The sequence below is a fragment of the Rhinoraja longicauda genome, chromosome 8, assembly GCF_053455715.1.
Source record: "Rhinoraja longicauda isolate Sanriku21f chromosome 8, sRhiLon1.1, whole genome shotgun sequence".
NCBI classification, from domain to species: domain Eukaryota; kingdom Metazoa; phylum Chordata; class Chondrichthyes; order Rajiformes; family Arhynchobatidae; genus Rhinoraja; species Rhinoraja longicauda.
Genome location: NC_135960.1, coordinates 1,190,651 through 1,211,838, shown reverse-complemented (window position 1 = coordinate 1,211,838; position 21,188 = coordinate 1,190,651). Strand labels below are relative to the sequence as shown.

Here is a 21,188-nt window from a genome sequence, read left to right as displayed (position 1 = left end):
TAATTGATTGATTGTAATTAAGGAGGATTGAAATAGTTGAAAAGGAGCAATTTTCCTTCTGGTATTAACGCAACGTTTAAGAAACATTCAGACAGGTACATGGACAAGATAGGTTTAGAGGGATATTGGCCACACGCGGGTGGGTGGGACTAGTGTAGATGGGACTAGTGTAGATGGGACATGTTGGTCAGAGTGGGCACGTTGGGCTGAAGGGCCTGTTTCCACGCTGTGTGACTCTGTGACTCCGGCTGTTTTTCTATGAAAGGAAGTGTGCTCGGAGATCAGGGCAGCATGTTGAGCGTTGCTGAAATGAGGCTGGGTTGAGCAATAAACAGGAGGAAGCAACCAGGAAATACTGGAGCAAGTTGGGCTACTAACGTGGGCAGATCCATGCAAAATGGAAACATTTGCAACACAAATTCTCCCTGAATAGTTTGCAAAGGACGAGTCTCACCCCGGCCACTCCCTCTTCTTCCCTCTCCCATCGGGCAAGAGGTACAGAAGTGCGAAAACGCACACCTCCAGATTCAGGGACAGTTTCTTCCCGGCTGTTATCAGGCAACTGAACCGTCCTCTCACCAACTAGAGAGCGGTCCTGACCTCCCATCTACCTCATTGGAGACCCTCGGACTATCCGTGATCGGACTTTGCTGGCTTTACCTTGCACTGAACGTTATTCCCTTATCCTGTATCTGTACACTGTAAACGGCTCGATTGTAATCATCTATTGTCTTTCTGCTGACTGGTTAGCACGCAACAAAAGCTGGGCAGCTTACAGCCCAGCGGTATGAACATGGACTTCTCTAACTTTAGATAGTTCCTCTGTCCCTCTCTTCCCCTCCCCTTCCCAGTTCTCCCACTGTCTTCCTGACTCCACCTATATCCTTTCTTTGTCCCGCCCCCCCTGACATCAGTCTGAAGAAGGGTCTCGACCCGAAATGTCACCCATTCCTTCTCTCCAAGATGCTGCCTGACCTGCTGAGTTACTCCAGCATTTTGTGATACCTTCCATTAAATTCTTCTTCTCTCAGTTAATAGCTGTGCCCTCTAATGTTGGACTTTTCCATCCCTGGGGGAAAAGGTTCTGACTATCTACCCTACCTGTAAGTTTCATAGGAACATAGAAAATGGGTGCAGGAGGAGGCCATTCGGCCCTTCGAGCCAGCACCACTATTCATTGTGATCATGGCTGATCAGTCACAATCAGTAACCCGTGCCTGCCTTCTCCCCATATCCCTTGAATCCACTAGCCCCTGGTGCTCTATCTAACTCTCTTAAATTCATCCAGTGAATTGGCAACTACTGTTTTAAATGGCCTCCCCTTTATTCTTAGACTGTGTGGCCCCTGGTTCTGGACTCCCCCAACATTGGGAACATTTTTCCTGCATAATTGTACACACTTCTGGCAACATCACTGGAGAAAAGAAATGGCTGACGTTTCGGGTCTCGACCTTTGTCAGAGAATTCCACACATTCACAACTCTCTGGGTGAAAAAGCTTTTTCTCACCTCAGTTTTAAATGGCCTCCCCTTTATTCTTGGACTGTGGCCCCTGGTTCTGGACTCCCCAACATTGGGAACATGTTTCCTGCATAACTGTACACACTTCTATCAGGTCTCCCTGCAACATCTGACGTTCCAGAGAAAACAATCCAAGTTTATCCTACCTCTCCTTGGAGCTGAAACACTCTAATCCAGGCAGTATTCTTGTTAAAGGTAGACACAAAATGCTGGAGCAACTCAGTGGGTCAGGCAGCATCTCGGGAGAAAAGGAATGGGTGACGTTTCGGGTCTCGAGCTGTTTCCACACTGTACCACTTTATGAAGGCCCTGTTTCCACACTGTATCACTGTGAAGGGCCTGTTTCCACACTGTATCTGTGTGAAGGGCCTGTTTCCACACTGTATCACTGTGAAGGGCCTGTTTCCACACTGTATCACTGTATGAAGGCCCCGTTTCCACACTGTATCACTGTGAAGGGCCTGTTTCCACACTGTATCACTCTGTGAAGGGCCTGTTTCCACACTGTGTCACTGTATGAAGGCCCCGTTTCCACACCGTATCACTCTGTGAAGGGCCTGTTTCCACACTGTATCACTCTGTGAAGGGCCTGTTTCCACACTGTGTCACTCTGTGACTCCATAACCCAGAAGCGAATGTTTTGGAGTGCGGGTCGCATCCTAATGCTGAGGTTGGATTATAGTGGTGGTGGTGGCTCCAAGGGCCGAATGGCCTCCTCCTGCACCTATTTTTGATGTTTCTATTCCGTTTATGTATTCTAGCTTTCATAAAGTAAATGCTAGCGTTGCTAGCATTTTCAGAAAGCCTTTGACAAGGTTCCACATAGGAGATTAGTGGGCAAAATTAGAGCACATGGTATTGGAGGTAGGGTACTGACATGGATAGAAAATTGGTTGACAGACAGAAAGCAAAGAGTGGGGATAAATGGGTCCCTTTCAGAATGGCAGGCAGTAACTAGTGGAGTACCGCAAGGCTCGGTGCTGGGACCGCAGCTATTTACAATATACATTAATGACTTGGATGAAGGGATTAAAAGTGCCATTAGCAAATTTGCAGATGATACAAAGCTGGGTGGTAGTGTGAACTGTGAGGAAGATGCTATGAGGTTGCAGGGTGACTTGGACAGGTTGTGTGAGTGGGCGGATGCATGGCAGATGCAGTTTAATGTGGATAAGTGTGAGGTTATCCACTTTGGTGGTGAGAATAGGAAGGCAGAGTATTATCTGAATGGTGTCAAGTTAGGAACAGGGGGACGTACAACGAGATCTGGGTGTCCTAGTGCATCAGTCAATGAAAGGAAGCATGCAGGTAGAGCAGGCAGTGAAGAAAGCCAATGGAATGTTGGCCTTCATAACAAGAGTTGAGTTGAGTTTCGGAGCAAAGCGGTCCTTCTGCAGTTGTACAGGGCCCTAGTGAGACCGCACCTGGAGTACTGTGTGCAGTTTTGGTCTCCAAATTTGAGGAAGGATATTCTTGCTATTGAGGGCGTGCAGTGTAGGTTTACTAGGTTAATTCCCGGAATGGCGGGACTTTCATATGTTGAAAGACTGGAGCGACTAGGCTTGTATACACTGGAATTTAGAAGGATGAGAGGAGATCTTATCGAAACGTATAAGATTATTAAAGGGTTGGACACGTTAGAGGCAGGAAACATGTTCCCAATGTTGGGGGAGTCCAGAACAAGGGGCCACAGTTTAAGAATAATGGGTAGGCCATTTAGAACGGAGATGAGGAAAACTTTTTCAGTCAGAGAGTTGTGAATCTGTGGAATTCTCTGCCTCAGAAGGCAGTGGAGGCCAATTCTCTGAATGCATTCAAGAGAGAGCTGGATAGAGCTCTTAAGGATAGCGGAGTCAGGGGGTATGGGGAGAAGGCAGGAACGGGGTACTGATTGAGAATGATCAGCCATGATCACATTGAATGGCGGTGCTGGCTCGAAGGGCTGAATGGCCTCCTCCTGCACCTATTGTCTATTGTCTATTGTTTGCTTTCTTTGTTCCCGAGCTGACTGAAGGTTTCCACAATAAACCTCTCGTCTCTCTCCAGGCCGCGGCGGCAACTTACCAGATGTCGGCTTTCCTGCCGTAGCCCTCTCCGCTGATCACCTCCGGGCTCATCCAGTACGGAGTGCCAGTGACCGACTTCATCCCCGACCCAGACAGGCAGATGGTCTGCAGCCTCCGGCTCGCTCCAAAGTCTCCCAGCTTCACGTTGCCCGCAGAGTCTCGCAGAATGTTCGCACCTTTCGAAGCAAGAGCGGGCATCTCAGACCCCTTCCACGCACAGTTCCCAGGCCCAAACTACGATCATCAGCTGCCCAGGCCCGCCCGGCAGTGTGAAGTGTGAAAACGCACACCTCCACATTCAGGGACAGTTTCTTCCCAGCTGTTATCAGGCAACTGAACCGTCCTATCACCAACTAGAGAGCGGTCCTGACCTCCCATCTACCTCATTGGAGACCCTCGGACTATCCTTGATCTAACTTTAATGGTAGACACAAAATGCTGGAGTAACTCAGCGGGTCAGGCAGCATCTCAGGAGAGAAGGAATGGGTGACGTCGAGACCCTTCTTCCTTTGATCTGACTTTATTGGCTTTATCTTGCATTAAATGTTATTCCCTTTATCCTGCATCTGTACACTGTGAATGGCTTGATTGTAATCGTGTATTGTCTTTCCGCTGACTGGTTAGCACGCAACACAAGCTTTTCACTGTACCTCAGTACACGGGACAATAAACTAAACTGAACTGCATGGTGGCGCAGCTGTAGAGTTGCTGCCTCACAGCGCCGGAGACCCAGGTTCGATCGCGAATACGGGTGCTGCCTGTACGGAATTTGTACGTTCTCCGCGTGGGTTTTCTCTGAGATCTTCAGTTTCCTCCCACACCCCAAAGACGTGCAGGTTTGTAGGTTAATTGGCTTGGTAAATGTAAATTGGCCTGAGTGTGTGTAGGAGTGTTAATGTGCAAGAAATCGCTGGTCGGTGCGGACTCGGTGGGCCAAAGTGCTTGTTTCCGCGCTGTATTTCTAACTGAATAGACACAAAAAGCTGGAGTAACTCTGCGGGACAGGCAGCATCTCTGGAGAGAACGAATGAGTCACGATTCGGGTTGAGACCCTTCTTCAGACCAAGAGACTGTATGTGTTTCCCGGTGGTTAGGGTGAAGGTGATGTTGAGGTCTCACCATGTTCTGGTACCGAGCTTCATCAGAAGGGTCTCGACCCGAAAAGTCACCCATTCCTTCTCTCCCGAGATGCTGCCTGACCCGCTGAGTTGCTCCAGCTTTTTGTGTGTCTATCTTCGATTTAAACCAGCATCTGCAGTTCCTTCCCTCACTTTCGGTTTAGTTTAGTTTAGTTTAGTTTAGTGATCCAACGCGGAAATAGGTCCTTCGGCCCACCAGGTCCACGCCGAAAAGCGATCCCCGCACATTAATACTATCCTACATACACTAGGGACAATTTTGACATTTGTACCAAGCCAATTAACCTACAAATCTGTACAAGCCTAAACTGGAAGCGAAACTTAACTGAACGCGGTAGTCCTTGTGGTACTCTTATTATTCTGAGCCACCGAGCCCGTGCTGAGGGTCCATGATGCTGGTGTGCCGGACACCTCTGCCTAGGGTTGCCAACTTTCTCACTCCCAAATAAGGGCAAAAGGTGACGTCACCTCACCCAGCCAGCGGCCACGTGCTCCCGCTCCACCAATGGTGGCGGCCGCCCGGGCAGGGAGACGGATTGTTACGCAACCTCCGTCAGAAGGCACCCGGACCTCCGGTGTCCCCCGGGCCTACAGTGTCCGGGCCTCCGGTGTCCCCCCCGGGCCTACAGTGTCCGGGCCTAGTGTCCCCCGGGCCTACAGTGTCCGGGCCTACAGTGTCCGGGCCTCCGGTGTCCCCCCGGGCCTACTGTGTCCGGGCCTACAGTGTCCGGGCCTCCGGTGTCTCCCGGGCCTAGTGTCCGGGCCTACAATGTCCCCCGGGCCTACAGTGTCTGGGCCTACGGTGTCCGGGCCTACGATGTCCGGGCCTACGGTGTCCGGGCCTACGGTGTCTCCCGGGCCTACAGTGTCTGGGCCTACAGTGTCCGGGCCTACAGTGTCCGGGCCTACAGTGTCCGGGCCTACGGTGTCCGGGCCTACAGTGTCCGGGCCTACGGTGTCCCCCGGGCCTACAGTGTCCGGGCCTCCGGTGTCCCCCGGGCCTACAGTGTCCGGGCCTACAGTGTCCGGGCCTACGGTGTCCCCCGGACCTACAGTGTCCGGGCCTCCGGTGTCCCCCGGGCCTACGGTGTCCGGGCCTACAGTGTCCGGGCCTCCAGTGTCCCCCGGGCCTACAGCGCCCCCCGGCACAGGACAAACTAATTTAGCCCAATATACGGGATGTCCCGGCTAACACGGGACAGTTGGCGACCCTGCCTCTGCCACGCTCACCTTTTACATCTCGGTGCACTATCATACTGCTGTGCAGATAGGAAACTCCCTCCAGGATCTGCCGCGTGTACCGCCGCGTCACGTTCTCCGTCAGCGCCCCGTAGGCTTTCAGCTGGTCCTTGATCGAACCCTGTTGCGGGACAACACAGTTCAGTTCAGTTTATTGTCACGTGTACCGAGGTACAGCAAAAAGCTTTTTTGTTGCGTGCTAACCAGCCAGCGGAAAGACAACACATGATACAATCGAACAGTCCACAGCATACGTGATAAAGGGAATAACCTTTAGTGCGAGGTGAAGCCAGTAAAGTCTGATCAAAGATTGTCCGAGGGTCACCAATGAGGTAGATGCCAGTTCAGGACTGCTCTCTGGTTGTGGTAGGATGCTTCAGTCGCTTGATAACAGCCGTTAAACACATGTTAAAAAGTGTGCTTGCAAGTCTCATTGTTATAGAAACATAGTCAATAGGTGCAGCAGGAGGCCATTCGGCCCTTCGAGCCAGCACCACCATTCATTGTGATCATGGCTGATCATCCACAATCAGTAACCCGTGCCTGCCTTCTCCCCATATCCCATAAATGCAGGATAGTATCTATGATGATTCACAATTACAGAGAATCGAAGTCATAGAACACAGAAACAGGCCCTTCGGCCCAACTCGTCCATGCCGACCAACATGCCCCATCTACACTAGTCCCACCTGCCTGCATTTGGCCCATATCCCTCTAAACCTTTCTTATCCATGTATCTGTCCAAATGTTGTAATAGTTTCTGCATCAACTACCTCCTCTGGCAGCTTGTTCCATATACACACCATACTCTGTGTGAAGGTATCACAAAATGCTGGAGTAGCTCAGCAGGTCAGGCAGCATCTTGGAGAGAGGGAATGGGTGACGTTTCGGGTCGAGACCCTTCTTCAGACTGGAGAAGGGTCTCGACCCGAAACGTCACCCAGTCCCTCTCTCCTAGATGCTGCCTGACCTACTGAGTTACTCCAGCATTTTGTGATACCTTCGATTTGTACCAGCATCTGCAGTTATTTTCCTACAGTACTCTGAGTGAAAATGTTGCCCCTGCAGGTTCATGCTCATAAGTTCTTGGAGCAGAATTAGGCTATTTGGCTTATCAAGTCTATTCCGCCATTCAATCATGGCTGATCTTATCTTTCCCTCTCATCACCATTCTCCTGCCTTCTTCCTATGGCCCCTATTAAATCTTCCCCCTCTCACCTTAACCCTGTGTCCTGTGGTTCCCCTACCCTGGGCATCTACCCGATCTATACCCCTCATTATTTTGTACACCTCTTTAAGATCACCCCTCTTGCCTTCTGCGCTTGAAGGAATAAAGTCTTAGCCTGAACAACTCATGACTGCATTTCAAGTTTTGTACGAGGCTTCAACACATTTTGTGTCGGAAGGAACTGCAGATGCTGGTTTAAACCGAAGAGAGAAGGAATAGGTGACGTTTCGGGCCGAGACCCTTCTTCAGATTGAGAGTCAAGGGAAAGGGAAATGAGAGATACAGACGATGATGTTGGGAGATATAGAAACAACGAATGAGAGATATGCAAAAAGGTAACGATGATAAAGGAAACATGCCACTGTTAGTTGTTTGTTGGGTGAAAATGAGAAGCTGGTGCGACTTGGGTGGGGGAGGAATGGAGAGAGAGGGAATGCCAGAGTTAATTGAAGTGAGAGAAATCAATATTCATACCACTGGGCTGTAAGCTGCCCAAGCAAAATATGAGATGCTGTTCCTCCAATTTGCGTTTAGTCTTACTCTGACAATGGAGGAGACCCAGGACAGAAAGGTCAGTGTGGGAATGGGATGGAGAATTAAAGTGTTTGGCAACCGGGAGATCAGGTAGGTCCAGGCAGGCTGAGCGAAGGTGTTGAGCAAAATGACCACTGGGCGACCATTTTGCTCAACACATTCGCACAGCATATCTCTCATCGTTGTTCTATATCTCCCTACATTTAGTCTTGCCGATGCATAATTCTCCAAGCCTGCAAGAAACTACAGGGAATGGTGAATGCAGCCCAGTCCATCACACTGGCCAGCCTCCCCAACATCAACTCCATCTACACCTCACGCTGCCATGCGAAAACAGACAACTTTAGAGATACTGGGCTGCAGATACCGCAAGACATTGCAGCAAATTGTGGACGCAGCCCAGACCATCGCACAAACCAACCTCCCTTCCATCGCCTCCATCTACACCTCACGCTGCCTCGGCAAGGCCAGCAGCATCATCAAGGACCAGTCTCACCCCGGTCGGTCAATCCCTCTTCTCCCCTCTCCCATCAGGCAAGAGGTACAGAAGTGTGAAAACTCACACCTCCAGATTCAGGGACCGTTTCTACCCAGCTGTTATCAAGCAACTGAACCATCTTACCACAACCAGAGAGCAGTCCTGAACTATCTACCTCATCGGGGACCCTCGGCCTATCTTTGATCGGACTTTGCTGGCTTTACCTTGCACTAAACGTTATTCCCTTGTCAGGTATCTATATGCAGGTGCTCCCCGCCTTACGATGCTTCGACTTTGCGATGGTGCAAACAGCAGCGACCCGTAGCGAGCCGCATCTCGCTTTTGGCCACGTGATCAGGAGTATTAAATGCATTTTGACTTACGATATTTACGGTTTCCGATGGGTTTCTCGGAACGGAACCCCATCGTAAGCTGAGACTATACATGATTACAATCGAGCCATTTACTGTACAGTGGGAAAATAACTGCAGATGCTGGTACAAATTGAAGGTATTCATTCACAAAATGCTGGAGTAACTCAGCACGTCAGGCAGCATCTCAGGAGAGAAGGAATGGGTGACGTTTCGGGTCTTCAGTCTGAAGAAGGGTCTCGACCCGAAACGTCACCCATTCCTTCTCTCGAGATGCTGCCTGACCTGCTGAGTTACTCCAGCATTTTGTGAATAAATACCTTCGATTTGTACCAGCATCTGCAGTTATTTTCCTACTGTCCAGTAAATGGCTCGACTGTAATCATGTAGTCTTTTTGCTGACTGGTTAGCACGCAACAAAAGATTTTCACTGTACCTCGGTACACGTGACAATAAATTAAACTGAGAAACAGGCCCTTCGGCCCACCGAGTCCGTGCCGAGCAGCGATCATTCGGTACTTACCCCTGGCATGTACTCCATGAAGATAGAAAGGGTTCTCTCCTGCGAGTCTCTCAAGCAACCGTAGTACTGTACAATCCTCTCGTGCTGGAGATTCTTCAGCAGTTGGATCTCACATTCCAGAGCATTTACCTCCTGAGAATAAATAAAACTCCCTGTTAGTGCATCAGAAAATCCCCAATGTGCAATCTTCAGGAACAGCCGTTAGTCAGGGGATTCATATTTTCACTTTTTTTTTACTGAAAGATAACAGCATTGGGCAGCACGTGGTGCAGCGGGTAGAGCTACTGTCTCACAGCGCTAGAGACCCAGGTACGATCCTGACATGGGGTGCTGTCTGTACGGAGGATGTACCTTCTCCCCCTGACCTGCGTGTGTTTCCTCTCACACTTCAAAGGCGTACAGGTTTGTAGGTTTATTGGCTTGGTATTAATGTAAATTGTCCCCAGTGTGTGTAGGATAGTATTAGTGTGCGGGGATTGTTGGTCAGCACGGACTCAGTGGGCCAAAGAGCCTGTTTCAGCGCTGTATCTAAACTCAGCATGGCCCTTCGGCCCACTGAGTCCACACCGACTATCACCCGTTCACACTAGTTCTGTGTTATCCCACTTTCTCATCCACGCCCTACACACTAGCGGCAAACTACAGAGGGCCAATTAACCTACAAACCCGCACGTCTTGGGCAGGTGGGAGGAAACCGGAGCACCCGGAGGAATCCCACGCGGTCACAGGGAGAATTGCAAACTCCACACACACACACACGCAAAGCACCTGAGGTCAGGCTGGAACCCGGGGTCTCTGGGGCTGTGAGGCTGTGCCACTGTGCGTCCCCTCCTGAGTTCCTCCCGCACTCTGTTTGCCCCAGTGCCCAGGGCACTCACCTTGCTGGTCTCCGGGCTGTCGGGGTCAAACTGCACCTGTTTCACGGCCAGCTCTCGGGCTGTGTCCGCGTCGTAGCACAGGTACACCCTGCCGAATGCCCCTTGGCCCAGCAGCTTGCCCAGTCTCCAGTTGGAAGGTGCTCGCGGAGCTGAGGGAAGCAAAACAGCAGAGGGTGACCACAGTCCTTCACTGTGTCTCACTCACCAATAAGGGGTATCTTTGCACTGCCATTATCACCCAGCTTGTTCTCGATGAAGGGTGGTAGACAATAGGTGCAGGAGTAGGCCATTCGACCCTTCGAGCCAGCACCACCATTCAATGTGATCATGGCTGATCATTCTCAGTCAGTACCCCGCTCCTGCCTTCTCCCCATACCCCCTGACTCGCTATCCTTAAGAGCTCTATCTAGCTCTCTCTTGAATGCATTCAGAGAACTGGCCTCCATTGCCTTCTGAGGCAGAGAATTCCACAGATTTACAACTCTCTGACTGAAAAAGTTTCTTCTCTCCGTTCTAAATGGCCTACCCCTTATTCTTAAACTGTGGCCCCTGGTTCTGGACTTCCCCAACATTGGGAACATGTTTCCTGCCTCTAACGTGTCTATCTTCAATAAGAAGATTGGCCGCGGGACTTTTCATCGCTGGTGCGGCTCGGCCGCTGGACTTAACAGTGCCCGGTGCGGCTTGGCCGCGGGGCCTTCCATCGCCCGGTGCGGCTCGGCCGCGGGACTTAGCTGCGCACGGCTCGGCCGCGGGGCCTTCCATCGCCCGGCTCGGCCGCGAGACGTTTCAGCGCCCGGTGCGACTCGGCCGCGGGGACTTCCATCCCCTTGCGGGGACTGTTCGGGTCGGTCGGGGACGAGCTGTCTGTCCGTGGGCGTGGGGAAGAGAGTGGAAGTTTTGTTGCCTCCATCACAGTGAGGGGGTGTTTGGAGTCACTGTGATGGACGTTTGTGTTGGGGTCATGTGTCTTGTGTTCTTTTTTTTTTGTGTGACTGCTATGTAATTTCGTTCGGTACCTTGGTACCGAATGACAAATAAAGCTCTGTTGACTGTTGAGATCCCCTCTCATCCTTCTAAATCCCAGTGTATACAAGCCTAGTCGCTCCAGTATTTCAACATATGACAGTCCCGCCATTCCGGGAATTAACCTAGTAAACCTACACTGCACGCCCTCAATAGCAAGAATATCCTTCCTCAAATTTGGAGACCAAAACTGCACACAGTACTCCAGGTGCGGTCTCACTAGGGCCCTGTACAACTGCAGAAGGACCTCTTTGCTCCTATACTCAACTCCTCTTGTTATGAAGGCCAACATTCCATTGGCTTTCTTCACTGCCTACTGTACCTGCATGCTTCCTTTCAGTCTGAAGAAGGGTCTCGACCCGAAACGTCACCCATTCCTTCTCTCCCGAGATGCTGCCTGACCTGCTGAGTTACTCCAGCATTTTGTGAATAAATCGATTTGTACCAGCATCTGCAGTTATTTTCTTATGCTTCCTTTCAGTGACTGATGCACTAGGACACCCAGATCTCTTTGTATGACCCCTTTCCCTAACTTGACACCATTCAGATAATACTCTGCCTTCCTATTCTTACCATCAAAGTGGATAACCTCACACTTATCCACATTAAACTGCATCTGCCATGCATCCGCCCACTCACACAACCTGTCCAAGTCACCCTGCAACCTCATAGCATCTTCCTCACACTTCACACTACCACCCAGCTTTGTATCATCTGCAAATTTGCTCAAAGGGCCAAATGGCCTCCTCCTGCACCTATTTTCTATGTTTCTATGAATAGATAGTTGAATGCAGTCTTTTTCCCACAAGGTAGGAGAATCAAGAAGTAGAGAACATAGGTTTAAGGTGAAAGGGGATGGAATTAATAGGAACCGGAGGTATAACATTTTCACTCAGAGGGTGGTAGGTGTATGGAACGAGTTGAGGCAAGTACTATCACAGCATTTGGATAGGTACATGGATAGGAAAGGTTTACATAGAAACATAGAAAATAGGTGCAGGAGAAGGCCATTTGGCCCTTCGAGCCAGCACCGCCATTCATTGTGATCATGGCTGATCATCCACAATCAGTAACCCGTGCCTGCCTTCTCCCATATCCCTTGATTCCGCTAGCCCCTAGAGTTCTATCTAACTCTCTTTTAAATTCATCCAGTGAATTGGCCTCCACTGCCTTCTGTGACAGATACAAGATGATGCGATAGAACTTTACTTAACCCAGGAGGGAAATTGGTCTGCCAACAGTCATAAAACACAACAAGATATGTGAAACATGAAATTAAAGTAATGAGTGGAAAGTCCAGGATTTGGGATGTACAAAGATTGTGAAGGGGGGGTGTGGAGTGGGGGGAGGAAGGGGCGGGGAGGGGGAGTCAGTCTACCCCAATGACAGACCAAACTTTACCGAGAACTGATAATGCTTTGTAAATTCAGCTGTGAAGCTGCTGGAAGTAAGAACTCCATAAGTTAGCTCATAGGTTATAGGAGCAGAATTAGGCCATTCAACCCATCAAGTCTACTCCACCAATCAATCACGACTGATCTATCTCTCCCTCTCAACCCCATTTTCCTGCCTTCTCCCCATAACCCCCGACACCCGCACTGATCAACAATCTATCTCTGCCTTAAAATTACCCATTGACTTGTGGTCTCCACAGCCGTCTGTGGCAGTGAATCCCACAGATTCACCACCCTCTGACTAAAGAAATGACATGCACCACCTTTGTGTGGGATGGTGTTAGTGTGCGGGGATCGCTGGTCGGCGCGGACTCGGTGGGCTGAAGCACCTGTTTCATTGCTGTATTTCTAAACTAAACAATACCTCACTTTTCCCCAAACAGAACACAAAGTGCTGGAGGAACTCAGCTGGTCAGGCAGCATCTGTGGAGGGAATGGACAAGACAACGTTTCAGGTCAGGATCCCTCCTCAGACTGAACACAGAGAGCAGATTGAAGAAGGGTTCCGACCCAAAACGTCGCCTGTCCAGTCCCTCCACAGATGCTGCCCGACCCACCAAGTTCCTCCAGCACTTTGTGGGGTTTTTTTGTGCAAGATTTCAGCGTCTGCAGTTCCTTGTGACCCCACCCTTTTCAACAATCGTGAAACATGTTTCATGTCAAACTATTCCTGACTTTGACATCAGGTCATCAACCTGAAATAGCCATTCTTTCCACAAAAGCTAATCAGGCATTGGGAAAACTGGGCTTGTATTCACTGGAGTTTAAAAGGATGAGAGGGGATCTTATAGAGACGTATACAATTATAAAAGGACTGGACAAGCTAGATGCTGGAAAAGTGTTCCCAATGTTGGGGAAGTTCAGAACCAGGGGCCACACAGTCTAAGAATAAAGGGGAGGCCATTTAAAACTGAGGTGAGAAGAAACTTTTTCACCCAGAGAGTTGTGAATCTGTGGAACTCTCTGCCACAGAGAGGGATATGGGCCAACCATGGGCAGGTGGGATCTGTGTAGATCGGGCATTTTGGTTGGCTTGGGCAAGTTGGGTAAAGGCCGTCTTTCTGTGCTGAATGACCAACTCCTCAGCCAAACTCTGTGTACTGTAGTTTGCAACAACTGTGCACTACCAGAGAGGTACTTATTAGGTAAAATAACCATGATTCTCATTGATCTATTGGAAATGGATATTGGTGCTCCATTATAAAACTGTAATAAATTGCAGAGTTGTAGATGTAGCCCAGTCCATCACACACACCACACTCCCCACCATTGTAGATGTAGCCCAGCCCATCACACACACCACACTCCCCACCATTGTAGATGTAGCCCAGCCCATCACACACACCACACTCCCCACCATCGACTCCATCTACACTTCACGCTGCCTCGGGAAAGCATCCGCCATGATCCCAGACGTGTCCGTGTCCCACCCCGGTCATTCCTTCTTCTCCCCGCTCCCGCCCGGCAGAAGGTACAGAAGCTTGAAAGCGCGAACCACCAGACTCAGGAACAGCTTCTTCCCCTCTGTGATCAGGCTTCTGAACGGCCCTTCCATAAGCTAGGGCACTGTCCGATTCACCTCTACCCCATTGCGGACATTGGACTTTGTCTGTGGAACTGATGCGCTACGATGCTGAGAACTATATTCTGCACTCGGTATCTCCCCCTTTGCTCCACCTGTTGGACTTGAGTTTGATCGGATTGTATTTATGTACGGTATTATCTGGTCTGATTGAATAGCATGCAGAACAAAGCTGTTCACTGTAACTTGGTACACATGACATTTATTTATGGGACTATCTGACCTAGGTTTAGGTTTGTTATTGTCACATGTACCGAGGTCCAATGCAAAGCTTTGTTTTGCATGCTGTTCAATCAGGTCATCTACCACACATAGATATAATCAGTTCAAACTCAAGTCCAATAGGTAGAGCAAAGGGGAAGATACAGATTGCAGATACACCGATCAGCCAAAACATTATGATCACTGACAGGTGAAGTGAATAACATTGATTATCTTGTTACAATGGCACCTGTCAAGGGGTGGGATATATTAGGCAGCAAGTGAACAGTCAGTTCTTGAAGTTGATGTGTTGGATGCAGGAGAAATGGGCAGGAGTAAAGACCTGAGCGACTTTGACAAGGGCCATATTGTTATGGCCAGACGATTGGGTCAGAGCATCTCTGAAACGGCAAGGCTTGTGGGGTGCTCCCGGTCAGCAGTGGTGAGTACCTACCGACAGTGGTCCGAGGAGGGACAAACCACAAACCGGCGACAGACAGGGTGTTGGGCGCCCAAGGCTCATCGATGCGCGAGGGCAACGAAGGCTATCCCGTCTGGTCCGAACCGACAGAAGGTCGACTGTGGCACAAGTCACAGAAATGTTAATGGTGATCACGGGAGGAATGTGTCACAATACACAGTGCATCGCACCCTGCTGCGTATGGGGCTGCACACGGAGGACCAACAGCATATTCGGCAGGTGGGCATAATGATTTGGCTCATCAGGTTATCATGTTTTGGCTGATCGGTGTAGTTCTCAGCATGGTAGCACACCAGTTCCACAGACTATTGGATAGCAAGCAAAACAAAGTGTTGCACTGTAGCTCGATACAGGTGACAAGAATAAACCCGACCCAAAACCCAGTGATTCCATTCCCTGTACAATGTAGCGTTTATCAGTTTGGGGGTGCACTCCCAGCGAGACTAAGCATAGACTCAGCCATCGTTTCATTGAACACTTGCACTCAGTGCGCCAAGGCCTGCAGGATCTCCCGGTTGCTGACCATTTTAATTTGCCTTCCCATTCCCACACCGACATTACTGACCTGGGTCTCCTCCATTGCCCGAGGCCACAGGCAAATTGGAAGAACTACAACTTATATTCCACTTGGGTAGCTTACAACCCAGTGGCATGAACTTTGAATTCTTCAATGTTAGGTAACTCATACAAGCTCCTCCCTCTCCCGTTCCTCCACTAAATGTTGGTTAACTCGTTCCACAGTTTACAACGATATACCCCTCTTGGGCTCACACCTGTGTCCAACCCACAGTCAGCCTATCAGGGAACCTCCTTGCCCGAGGACATCTGTTGCACGCCCCGATTTCTCCAGTTTATCCTTTACTTCCAGTCTTTTCACTCTCCCTACTACAAGCAGTCTGAACTTCACCTTTCCATGTTCTCCAGAGATAGACAAGACACTTGATCAGTGCGGGTGTCAGGGGTTACGGGGAGAAGGCAGGGGAATGGGGTTGAGAGGAAAAGATAAATCAGCCATGATTGAGTGGCGGAGTAGATGATGGGCCAAACGGCCTAATTCTGCTCCTGTCCCTAATGAACATGAACTCTGTGTCCTTTGCCCAGAGATGCTGCCTGACCCACTGAGTTACTCCAGTACTCTGTGAAACGTCACCTATCCATGTTCTCCACAGATGCTGCCTGACCCGCTGAGTTACTCCAGCACTCTGTGAAACGTCACCTATCCATGTTCTCCACAGATGCTGCCTGACCCGCTGAGTTACTCCAGCACTCTCTGTGTATATACGGAGCCGTGGGTGAGCTGCTCACGGGGCTGAGGGTGAGGCGCGGGCGGTGTGGGGCTTACAGCGGCTGGGGGGGCTGATGTCCATGACGGAGAGGATGGGGGTGTCGATGTCGCTCCCTCTCCTCCGCATGCGGCTGTCCTCGTACTCCGGGGTGAAGACGCTGCTGCCGCTGCTGGTGCTGAGCGAGAGGTCGGTGGGGCTGAAGTTGACCGGCGAGCGGAGCGTGTTCCCGTGCGTCCTCCTTACCCTGGGGAACGTCTTGCGACCTGCGGCGAGAGGCGGAGAGAAAACACCGCGTTAGCACACGCCTGAGGAGGCAGTTGAGGTGGGCGGGGACTATCCCATTGATTAAGAAACAGTTGGACAGATACATGGATAGGACAGGTTTGGAGGGATATGGACCAAGCGCAGGCAAGTGGGACTAGGGTAGCTGGGACATTGTTGGCCGGTGTGGGCCGAAGGGCCTGTTTCTACACTGTATCACTCTATGGCTCGATGGCCCTACGTCTACTCTAGCACGTCGCGTTGTTGGCAGTGTTGCAAAGTGTCCGTGTCTGAAGTAATGGCCAATAAATGAGGTGTTTTTGTGAGTGGAAGGCTTTGACAGATATCAGCGCTTAATTTCTTAATTTTGTGGGACATGAATGATTTTAGTTTAGTTCAGTTTAGAGATACAGCGCGGAAACAGGCCCTTCAGCCCACCGAGTCCACGCCGACCAGCGATCCCCGCACACTAACACTATCCTACACACACTGGGGACAATTTACAATTATACCAAGCCAATTGATCTGCAAATCTGAAGATAGACATAAAATGCTGGAGTAACTCAGCGGGTCAAGCAGCATCTCTAGAGAGAAGAAACGGAAGACGTTACGGGTCGAGACACTTCTTCAGATTGAAACGTCACCCATTCCTTCACTCCAGAGATGCTGCCTGATCCACTGAGTTAATCCAACATTTTGTGCCTCTCTTCGGTGTAAACCAGCATCTGCAGTTTCCTTCCTACACTACCTACAATCCTGCACATCTTTGGAGTGTGGGAGGAAACCGGAGCACCCGGAGAAAACCCACACCGGTCATGGGGAGAATATACAAACTCTGTATAGACAACCCCCCTTAGTCAGAATCAAACCTGGGTCTCTGGCACTGTGAGGCAGCAACTCTACCGGGTCTACGGGTGCTGTCTGTATGGAGTTTGTACGTTCCTCCCGTGACCTGCGTGGGTTTTCTCCAGGTGCTTGCAGTTTCCTCCCACACTCCAAAGACACGCGGGTTTGTAGGTTAAATTGGCTTAGATAAAATTGTAAAATGTCCCAAGTGTGTGTAGGATAGCGTTAGTGTGCGGGGATCGCTGGGCGGCGTGCCACAGGTCTGAGGGGCCTGTTTCTGCACTGTATCTCTAAACTAAATTAAACGTACCCAGGGGTAGGCCAGGCACACACTCACCGTCAGTGTAGTCGTGGTGATGGTACGGGACATGATACCGTCGTGGGTACGTCCCACCTTTCCCGATGTTATCGAACGATGCAATATCGCAATCTGCAGATGGGAGAAAATAGTTGATTTGGTTTTGTAGCAAAATTTACATCATAGAAACCAGACCATTGCAATGGCCAATGGAATAAGTTTTACGTTTTTTATTGTCACATCTTCTTCTTCTTGCTTATGGCGGGCACAGCCTAAAGTTGTAGGTCAAGGGAAGACATCCAGGCCAGGGCAGCAGCAGTTGCTGGGTGGATGGCCTCAATAGACAATAGGTGCAGAAGGAGGCCATTCGGCCCTTTGAGCCAGCACCGCCATTCAATGTGATCATGGCTGTTCATTCTCAATCAGTACCCCGTTCCTGCCTTCTCCCCATACCCCCTGACTACGCTATTCTTAAGAGCTCTATCTAGCTCTCTCTTGAATGAATTTAGAGAATTGGCCTCCACTGCCTTCTGAGGCAGAGAATTCCACAGATGCCACCAGGGAAAAGCCTCAGTGAGCAGTCATTCACGTGGGATGTGTGGGAAGGTCTGGCCTGGATATCCGCAGTCGCAAGCAGGGCTGTCTGTCTGTCATGCCCCACTTGTGCAGGCGATGGGCTGTTCTTGTATGGAGGGTGCGGATCCTGTTCAGGGTCAGCCATTGCTGGTGATGGAGGTCAAACCCCGGTGGTTTCACTGTGGGGTCTGTGATCACCTCTCCGTTGTTGGTGTGGGCATCTTTCCCGGCTCTGGGCCACTCAATCTTGGGGTCAAAGTCTTCCAGGGATTTGACTGAAGACCAGAAGGGTTTGCGGGACCTCATGCTGGACAGATTGTTCAAGTCGGCGTGGATGGGAAGGTCAGGGTTGGCCTCGATGGTGCACCACTCTGTCAACATCCTCTCCCTTCTGCGTCTGCTGGGAGGGGCGATGTGAGAGAGGACAGGGGGCCACTGCAAAGGTGTTGACTTAAGCGTCCCTGTGATGACCCACATTGCAGAGTTAAGGACAGTGTCAACTCGTTATCACGTGACCGGGGTACAGTGAAAGGCTTTGTTTTGCATGTTATCCAAACCGATCAGATAATAGTTCATGTTCATAAATTATAGGAGCAGAATTAGGTCATTCAGCCCATCAAGTCTACTCCCCATAACCCCTTACACAGACGGCTGTGGAGGCCAAATCAATGGATATTTTTATGGCAGAGATAGATCTTGATCAGTGCGGGTGTCAGGGGTTATGGGGAGAAGGCAGGAGAATGGGGTTAGGAGGGAGAGATAGATCAGCCGTGATTGAATGATGGAGTAGATTTGATGGGCCGAATGGCCTAATTCTGCTCCTATCACTTATGAACCCGGTACTAATCAAGAATCTATCAATCTCTGCCTTAAAAATATCCACTGACTCGGCCTCCACAGCCAGGGGTTATGGGGAGTAGACTTGATGGGCTGAATGGCCTAATTCTGCTCCTATGGACACTCCCCCCCCCCCTACATCAAAAATCTTCTAACCCCTCTCTCTAACTCCAGGTCCCTCAGATCGGCCGACTTGGGGCTATTCACTATCCCGCGGTCTAGGCTTAAACTCAGGGGTGACCGCGCTTTTGCGGTTGCAGCTCCTAGACTGTGGAACAGCATCCCTCTCCCCATCAGAACTGCCCCCTCCATCGACTCCTTTAAGTCCAGGCTCAAAACATATTTCTACTCCCTAGCGTTTGAGGCTCATTGAGGAGGCGCTGTGAACTGTTTGCGTGCTACTGTATGTTTTCATTTTTTTTTCTATTGGAACCTAATCAAATGTACAGCACTTTGGTCAACGTGGGTTGTTTTTAAATGTGCTATACAAATAAAATTGACTTGACTTGACTATCATTTATGGACATGAACTATGATCTGAATTCCACAGATTCACCACCCTCTGAGCACAGAAATTCCTCCTCCTCCTTTCCAAAGGTACGTTCTTTTATTCTGAGGCTGTGGCCTCTGATCCTGGACTCTCCCATTAAAGGAAATATAATACTATACATAAACACAATCAGTTTAATCATCTCCATGCTGCATATTTATCTAATTTTATCCACGTAATTGGGAAGAAGCCATTCCGCCCCCTTGTGCCTCCTGCCCCATTTAATAAAAACAAAGCCTATCTTTGTCCTCAGTGCCACTCTTCTACAATATCCCCATATTCCTTGATTCCCTTAATTCAGCCCATCGAGTCAACTCCACCATTCCATCATGGCTGATCTATTTTTCCCTTTCAAACCCATTTCTTACCTTCTACCCATAACCATTGACGCCCTTAAGTCCATAACTAACTCCAGGCACACAATGGACGTTTCCTTGAGTCTAAAGAAGGGTCGACTCAAAACGTCACCCATTCCTTCTATCCAGAGATGCTGCCTGTCCCACTGAGTTACTCCAGTACTTTGTATCTATCCTTGGTGTAAACCAGCACCTGCAGTTCCCATCTACACATTTGCTTGATCATTGTTACTTTTTCCATATCTTTCATTTCATTATTCCATCTCTCTACATCACTGTCTATATCTCTCGTTTCCCTCTCCCCTGACTTTCAGTGTGAAGAAGGGTGTCAATGTGAAACATCACCCATTCCTTCTCTCCAGAGATACTGCCTGTCCTGCTGAGTTACTCCAGCATTTTGCGCCTATCTTCAGTGTAGACCAGCATCTGCAGTTCCTTCCTACACCTGCTGCCTGACCCGCTGAGTTACTCCAGCACGTCGTGTCTATCCCTGCTCATAAGCGTGTAGCATCCCCTGGTCATCCCAGCACCAGGGATTACGCATCGCAGTGCTGAACGTGGACCTCTTGCAGCTCACCTGAATAATGCTGATGGTTGTCTGGATAGCTCTGAGCCCGAGGCATGCGGGCCTTGGGGTAACTGTCGCTGTGGAGTAAAGCGCAGCATTAGATTGTCCACCCGGCCCGCCCGGCCCATCCCATCCCATCCCATCCCATGCGGCAATCCCATCCCATCCCGTCCCATCCCATGCGGCAATCACAAAACGGAAAATGCAACGGTGGCGCGGCGATAGAGTTGCTGCCTCACAGCGCCAGAGACCCGGGTTCAATCCCGTCTACGGGCGCTGTCTGTACGTAGTTTGTACTTTCGTCCCGTGACCTGCGTGGGTTTTCTCCGAGATCTTCGGTTTCCTCCCACACACTCCAAAGACATACAGGTTTGGAGGTTAATATCGCTTGGTATAAATGCAAATTGTACCCAGTGTGGGCAGGATAGATAGTGTGCGGGGATCGCTGGCTGATGTGGACTCGGTGGGCCGAAGAGCCTGTTCACGCGCTGTATCTCTAAACTAAACTAGACTCATAAATCGTCGGAAGCATTTTATCGGGATGCATCACAGTGCAGCGGGAGGGATCGGTTCAGCCCGAGATAAGGCTAGACGCCAGGGTAGTCCAGTCGGGGTGCTGCATTAACACGGCAAGTTGCCAGCACACATGTTCACTCTCCTCTCTCTCCACTACCCCTGCTGACAAGCCCCCTGGACTGGGCAGTGCCAGACCCTGTCAGTCTCAGTGCTGAGGGTGCAGCCAAGGAGTGGCCTAACTCTCAGCAATCGCCACAACAGCATGGTTCAGGATGCATCACAGCTCCATCCAAGACCGCAGAAACTTGCAGAGATTGGTGGCCAACTCTCCAGCTGCACCACCGCGCCTCAAACCTAGTGAGAGGTAGAATCTT

The 21,188-nt window shown here is 50.1% G+C and overlaps 1 protein-coding gene across 1 annotated transcript in view; it reads right to left on the bottom strand.

The window, feature by feature from the left end:
• Window positions 1-21,188, bottom strand: part of map3k2 (mitogen-activated protein kinase kinase kinase 2) — a 71,525-nt gene that overhangs the window by 9,607 nt on the left and 40,730 nt on the right. Inside the window, exons 10-16 of the mRNA XM_078403243.1 lie at window positions 20,308-20,375; window positions 17,451-17,543; window positions 16,063-16,269; window positions 9,977-10,125; window positions 9,099-9,230; window positions 5,956-6,085; window positions 3,585-3,762 (exon numbers count right to left, since the gene is read on the bottom strand). Of these exons, the coding sequence (XP_078259369.1) occupies window positions 3,585-3,762; window positions 5,956-6,085; window positions 9,099-9,230; window positions 9,977-10,125; window positions 16,063-16,269; window positions 17,451-17,543; window positions 20,308-20,375 (957 nt within the window). The remainder of the gene's footprint in view (window positions 1-3,584; window positions 3,763-5,955; window positions 6,086-9,098; window positions 9,231-9,976; window positions 10,126-16,062; window positions 16,270-17,450; window positions 17,544-20,307; window positions 20,376-21,188) is intronic.